The sequence below is a fragment of the Neophocaena asiaeorientalis genome, unplaced genomic scaffold (genome assembly GCF_003031525.2).
Source record: "Neophocaena asiaeorientalis asiaeorientalis breed wild unplaced genomic scaffold, Neophocaena_asiaeorientalis_V1.1 scaffold177, whole genome shotgun sequence".
Classification (NCBI taxonomy): domain Eukaryota; kingdom Metazoa; phylum Chordata; class Mammalia; order Artiodactyla; family Phocoenidae; genus Neophocaena; species Neophocaena asiaeorientalis.
The window spans coordinates 3,057,642-3,065,030 of record NW_020172779.1 but is presented as its reverse complement, the minus strand read 5'-3'; the positions used below and the strand labels follow the sequence as shown (position 1 = coordinate 3,065,030).

At 37.3% G+C, this 7,389-nt stretch overlaps 1 protein-coding gene across 1 annotated transcript in view; it reads right to left on the bottom strand.

Moving 5' to 3' along the window:
- Positions 1-235: 235 nt before the first annotated feature.
- MED30 (mediator complex subunit 30) overlaps positions 236-7,389 on the bottom strand; it is an 18,733-nt gene continuing 11,579 nt past the window's right edge. The window contains exon 4 of the mRNA XM_024741307.1: positions 236-459. Within this exon, the coding sequence (XP_024597075.1) occupies positions 364-459 (96 nt within the window). The 3' untranslated portion in view covers positions 236-363. The remainder of the gene's footprint in view (positions 460-7,389) is intronic.

Sequence of the window (7,389 nt, the reverse complement as noted above, 5' to 3'; positions counted from 1 at the left end):
GCTTGAAGGATTGTTAAGGATTTAACCAGACAGAAGGAAGGGAGGACAGGGCATCCAGGTTGAGGAAGAGGCAAAGCCAGTGCTGGATTTGCCAGAGTGTGACATGGAAAGGCTGGGAGCAGAGCCTTCTGAAGGGCAGCCATCAGCCACCCGGGTCTGTCTCAGGCAGGTTAGAGTTTAGAATAAAACATAGCCAGAGGGTTTCCCTGGTGGCGCAGTGGTTGAGAGTCAAAAAAAAAAAAAAAAAAAAAAAGAAACTTTCATTCTAGTGACTAGAATAAAATAATCTTCTTTAAAGGGAAAAAATACTTGAGGGGGAAAAAATGGAATAACATGTGTAATGCTGGAAATTTAAATATCAGTTTAGTTCCTCATTGCTAACATGGCATTTATATCCCAGATGAGATTTCGTAATTGATCCATAATTTGCTTCAGCTGTTGATTCTTCTGTTTGAGTTTCTGTGAAAACAAAAGAATTTATCAGAAACGTTTCGTGAAATATATACCATGAAGGTAGAAGACTAAAATGTCATAAGTTATAACTCCAATGATCCAGACCCAAATTAAGCTAATTTCCTTAAGGCAGAAGGTCTCAATCCTTTTCTGGCCGCAAACATTCGCTGCAAGGCATGAGGAAGTCTAATTCAGCACCCAGAGGCCTACAGCTCCATCCCCCACCTCCCTTCACTCCTCCACTTCTACCACCAAAGAAAATAAGCTAAATATTTACTTGTTATAAAACCTAAGTACATAGGTTTTCCAAGAGACAGTGTAGCATAATGGTTAAGAACACAATCTCTAGAGCCAAACTCTCTGGGTTTATACTCAGCTCCTTCACTAACTAAATATATGATGTTGGCCAAATTAGTTAAGCTCTCTGTCCCTCAGTTTCCACAACAGAAAAATGGGGATAATAACTGAACCTACCTCATAAGAGTTTTTATGAGGATCAAAAGATTTGATTCATGTCAAGTGTGAGAACTGTGCCTGGCATACAAGTAAGCATTCAGCAAATGTTACTGGTAGCCACAGAACAGAAACCGTCAATATAGAATAGAAAGTATAATAAAAATGCAATGCCTGATGCAATTGGTCTTTCAAACATGTGGCAGAAGTCACTGTTTGCTCTCAGCATGAAGTGCGATCTAATGCTGAAAACTGAAGACAAGATGGCACAGCCCTGATATAAGCTTCTTCGTAACTGAGATTTGCTGGATGCCCTGAATGCACATGGCAGGTGTCCCTGTATCTCTAGATCTGGGTTTCTACTAGACCACAGTTTGTTAACTTCTTTTTAAGCATCCTTTCTTCAAATCCTATGTAGTAAATGTCTATGTAGATAAAACAAGATAAACATAGAGAATTGCAAAGTGCTTACTAGTTATTATAATAATCATTACTATTAAGTAACCTCTTGGAAACATTACATTTGGAAGTAATATTATTTAGTTAGATAATTTTAAAGATACTATATTAAAATACCTCCAGATCAAGTAGTACATGTTCATTATAAAGAGACCTAAAAATCTTTATCTTGATTTCATTAAAGAGCAAACTAAGATTAAATAAATTGCTTATATTCTATCTAGAGTTAGAGAGGTAACAGGAGGTAAGAAGGTAAAAGGGAAGAAGAAATTCTTATTGGAAAACAGAAAAGCAATTTAAAGAGACTTCAATATTAATTAAATTTAATTCATATTTGAAAAGAGAATTAACACAACACAGTCAGATTTAAAACATATGACCGTAGAGTACACAGGGTAAGCATACAGTATTCAGTACCATAAAGCTCACTTTAACATAGTTTTGGGGAAAAAGATACTATTAGTACTTTAGGTATTCAGTCTCCTTGTTCAGTTTCACATGCCCGATCTTCTAAGTTCTGTTGTCATAAGTATGTGGTAGCTGCCTATTAAGTCTTTGTCATCCTAGAGACCAAGAAACTTCTGCCAGCAATCAAGGGTGGCAGCAAAACAGGAATATACGAATAAAGGTGTATATTGGGAGGTCGAAAACCTCTGTTCCAGTTCTGACTTTGCCTCTAACTTGCTATTTGATCTTAGACAAATTCCTTATCCTCAGTTTTCTTCCGCAAGAAATTGGATTATATAATCTATTAGGCCCTTGCCAGTTCTAATTTGTTTATACCCATACATAAGATGAAAATCAGTTACACAGACACATGTAATGAAAACCAGTAAGCTTAGTTCAGGGAACTAATTCAAGGCTTCAAAATGATTCAGTCAGCTGCCCTTTTCCACCAAGCCATCATTCCCCTAAGCTGTGAGAGACTTCAGTTACCATGATTCCCTGCTCAATTCTCATTTTTCAGGAGGAAAGTAGGAAGAGCAACTGAATAAGAATAAAAGGAAGAGAAAGAATATGAGTTGGTTTTTAAAAAATTATTTGAATTAGTACCTTCTGACATGAATATGGTCACTTTAAAAAAAACTCAGAACTTCTCTTTGGAATGGAATTCTTAGCCTGTAACACATTTTGTTCCATAAATATTTACTGAGGGTATATTATGTGCTTGGCTCTGGGTTAGGCACTGTAAGGGAAGAAAAATGAGTAAGAAATGGTCCGTTGCCTTGAAGAAACTCCGCATGAAGTAGGAAGAAGATACTGCCCAAATGACTAGACCATAACCTGGTTAAGGCAGATGGCAGGGGAAAAATATCAGATGCTGTGGAACCCCAACTGGTAGGGTCAGCAAACAAGGAAAATATTTTTGTTTGGGGTCTAGAAAAGTTGGTGGTGAGCAAAGAGTGGAAGGAAGGATAAATTTGGTCTTGTTAGTAGATAATGGGGATCCATTAAAATTCTTGAAGAAGAAGAAATATGATTTAAACTGCAATGAAAAAGGTTAACTGGGCAGATGTGTGCGATGGGTTCTCCTAAATAACTTCAATAGTGACAAATCTGTATCCATGGAAAAGGAGAAAGAGGAGGTATTTAAGTTTTTGAAACAGTTGAAGACCATTCAGAGGCCAAGTCTGGTGAATGAAGCTTAGTGATCACATTTTCAGTATAAATTAAGGAGTAACTAGAAGTAATAAAATTATATTCTTGTGTCGTTAGAAACAGACTTTCAAATCAATATCCAAACAGAGGTTACAGATGGCTCCCACAATGGTTACATCACTGGAATAAATGCTACTTTCAAGAATACTCATTTGGAAATATAAATTCTGATATACTCATTTAAAAAATTTAGCATCATTAACTCTTAAATAAAGTAAGAGAACTAAAAAATGTGGGATATTTTCAAGGTAATATTCAACTCTAGGGAATAATAAAACTTTTTTTAAGTATGATATGTCATAAGGCATTTGGACAGTTTGTCTCAAAGAGGCCACAAAGTTCTAACTGAAAAGAATTAGCATACAAGTAAAATACCTAGAGCCAAAACACATCATGAAAATATCAACAGCAAAGCTGACAGTTATGCTTATTAGTGGTTAAACTGTAAATAAATTTTCATGACATGACACAGGATTTAATATATACAATCTTGCCACTGATTGATTTTAACAGAGGTTGACAGCTGCTGTTATCAAAATCCATCATCTGTGCCTAATTTGTTACATTAACAGGTGAATGTGTAAGTAGAGTAGATACTTAAAAAATATGTTTATGCTAAGTCATACCATGTAATTTACTATTCATACAAAGGCTGTGACAATTGGTCAAAAATGCTTTAACTTCTAACTGCTTGAACTCAATTATATGTCAACTCTAAAAACTACCCACATATCTCTTTCAGTTTCATTTTACCATTAACAGAATACTTTTAAGCAAAATAGAACTCATTGTGATATCCTTAAAATATAGTCTCAAACAAGTGTTCATCCTTTACTTGGGTATTAAGGCTTATGGATTCAAGCACATATGAAAAGAAAATGAAGTATTTTAAAAAGCCAAAAATTTGACTATTAAAATTAGGCCATTCTTCATCTGATGATTTATATCAAATACTGATTACAAATTTCATGCCCCAAAGTTTCATGCCACTATGGTAGACATCAGTGATATATATGTTGTTAGAAACCAGACTGACCATCAATATGTTCTGTACAATCTCAAGTACACAGTGATACTCAGCTGACCCTTAAACACTGTGGGGGACTGGTTCCAGGACCTGCCACGGTACCAAAATCTGAGGATGCTCAAGTCCCACAGTCTGCCTTCTGTATCCATGGTTCTGCTTCTGCAGATTCAGTCAACTGCATATTGTGTAGTACTGGAGTATTTTATTGAAAAAAATCTGCATATGAGTGGATCTGCACAGTTCAAACCTGTGTTGTTCAGGGGTCAACTGTAGTTGAAAAATTAACTCAATTAATTTAAACTACTTTTAATAGCATCTGTGTGATTATGTATAGGCCAACATTTTACCATCTGAAGGTGGCTACTTAAACATATTTTTCACAGAAACACTGAGGTATGTGTGCCATTAAGGCAGAAAAATATATATCAATTGATCATGAGTTTACTCAGTGTTTTAAAATTTTTCAATTATATTTTAATCTTATATTCTAGAAGGGAGGTACAAAGTTGGAAGAAGTGGGGGAAAAGAAAAAATAAAATACCTTAGTACCACTAATTATACATAAGATAACTTGGTTAACAGTCAGAATATGTATTATATTCAATTAACATTTATGATGTTTTATTTAAGGAATGAGTCAAAAATCTCTTTGGGTCAAAAAATCCACTTTGGTTTTCAGCTGTTAACTTTATTCTCTTCTGCCTTTTTTAGGGGAATTTTCAGTTTGAGTTAACCAAATCTTAGTCCTCTCCCTCTTTTTTTTGGTTTCTGTTTACTGCTTAATTCTCCAGTACTGTCTCAAATTATAGTAACAATTCCCAGGAAGTAAGAGAGAGCCATGAGGCCAATCAAATGAATACTTCCTCTGCCATTCAAGAGAAGATAGTTTCTCTCTAAATTCTCTTAAAAAAAAATTCCCATGGAAATATAGGGCTAAGCTTTAAATCTGTTTAATTTAAAACATGTAATGGATTCTTTCCTCTTTGTAATAATCTTCAGTTCAATACTATGTTAACTAAAACAAGTTTTATGCCAAAGTTAGAAGTATGTACAACAGCAAATTCAACAGATTCAAATGGTTTATTCAAAATCAAAACGAGTTCTCAAATGCCTGAAGTATAAATGGGAACACAGAATTTAAAATATGGGCTTTTATTCCATAAATAGATGAACGTTCAGAAATACTACTTTGTGCATTGAAGTAAGCCTGTTGCAGATAAACACTGTGGACTAAACACGTGTTTATCTTTTCTTTTTTCTCAAACCCTAATAAAATGGCAGGAGAGGAATGAAAAAGCTATAAATCCATGTGGAGAAAAATGATCAGAAAGGAGACAACAGTAGATGTCAGGTGGCACATGTTAAGAATGAAAAGTAGAAGGGGAGCAATAAATGACATGGGAGGAAACTACTATACAACCCAGATGGATGCAGGAAGGATGCCAGTGAGAACGGGCTGATCCGCCACGGAGACCTGGAGACAGGTGCCATCGCAAAGTCAGCACGTGAGGCCCCGGTGACAGAAACTGGAGGGAAACAGCTACAGGGATGCGTGAGAGCCCAGGTGCTCACTCCCATTCCTCACCAACGGGGGACTGAGTACCCTCTCCCGCGTCCTGTCCCACGTTTCAGGGAGCGAGAGGTTTGTTTCCTGTGAAATTGAACCAGAACAGCTGGGGATTCAGTGCCACCAGCACAGCAGATGGCAAGAAGACATGAGACTACACTCTATTTAGGGCACTGGAAGATTCTCCTCTGAAGAAATGGAATAGCCCTAAAGAAAAAAAGCCTCAGTAAATGTTAGTTGGGGCTCCCCTCAAAGAGAAGAGCCAACTTGCTTCCAAATCTCGCTATGATGAAGCCAACTCAAAGCCTACGATAGGCTTTCCAGTGCTTCCCTCCCAAATATAAATGGCTCATGTTTAAGCATCAGATGCTCACCAGATGTTTTAGAGCCTCCATCTGCAAAAACAACAAAACATAACAGGGGTTGGCAAACTATGGCACGTGACCTGTTTTTGTAAGGCCCATGAGCTAAGGATGGTTTTTACATCAGAACAAGGACCATGGGCTTCCCTGGTGGCCCGGTGGTTAAGAATCCACTTGCCAACGCAGGGGACACGGGTTCGAGCCCTGGTCCGGGAAGATCCCATGTGCTGTGGAGCAACTAAGCCTGTGCACCACAACTACTGAGCCTGTGCTCTAGAGCCCAGGAGCCACAACTACTGAGCCCGTGCGCCCAGAGCCCATGCTCCGCAACAAGAGAAGCCACCGCAATGAGAAGCCCGTGCACCACAAGGAAGAGTAGCCCCCGCTAGCCGCAACTAGAGAAAACCCATGCGCAGCAATGAAGACCCAACGCAGCCAAAAATAAATACATAAAATAATTAAAAAAAAAAAAGAACAAGGACCACATGTCTCACAAAGCCTAAAATATTTACTATCTGGTCCTTTAAAGTTTGCCAAACCCTGTATGAGAAGATTATGGAAGAATACCTTCTAATTTCTGAGGGAACTTGATTTACAACATAGAATTTTATATCTAGCCAAACGATCAACTGGACAGATACGTGAAGGCTAAAGTCCCTGCATTCCTCCTAAAGAAGCCACTGACGTATGTACCTTACCGAGGGAGAAATAAACCAAGAAAGAGAAAGATAGGAGATTGAGGAAATAGTGAAACCAACAGAAGAGGTGAAGGAAAGCCCCAGGGCAATAGATGAACAGCAGGCCTAGGGAGCATTCAACCAAGACCTGAAGAGATGGGAGGACTTGGGGTGGGAGTGGGGGGGAAACCTGTAAGTCGTCTGATAATTTGATTCTAACCAAAATTTTTCAAAATTACAGAACTATTAACTTTAGGAAAACAAAATAATTATTCAAGGAAATGTAATTCTAGTTTACTACGTGGCTTAGCAATAAGCAGTATTTATGTGCCATAATAATATGAACACAGAATATTTATTGAACCCCAATTATGACAACCGCATTGAAAGGACTGGGGGAAGGAAAGTATGTAGGTGGGTCCAGGACAGAGAGAGACTCTACAGAGAGCTACATCCTCATGTGGAGAAAGAAATACTCTTATACATCACAGTCTTGGTATCAATTACATCCTTTACTTAAAATTCACAAAATTCTACGTCAATAGCTAGTGAGAGTTTTTTGATTACACACTGTCAAAGTATTACTATAGTCTGATTATATGATAGGTCTTTAAAAAAATCAAGAATAGGTTATGACTAAACCATCATATTAGGAAAAAAAGAGGAACTTAGAGAAATGGAAAGTGAAATGAAACTTACCTTTAGAAAAATTACATCTTTCAGAAGTTACAC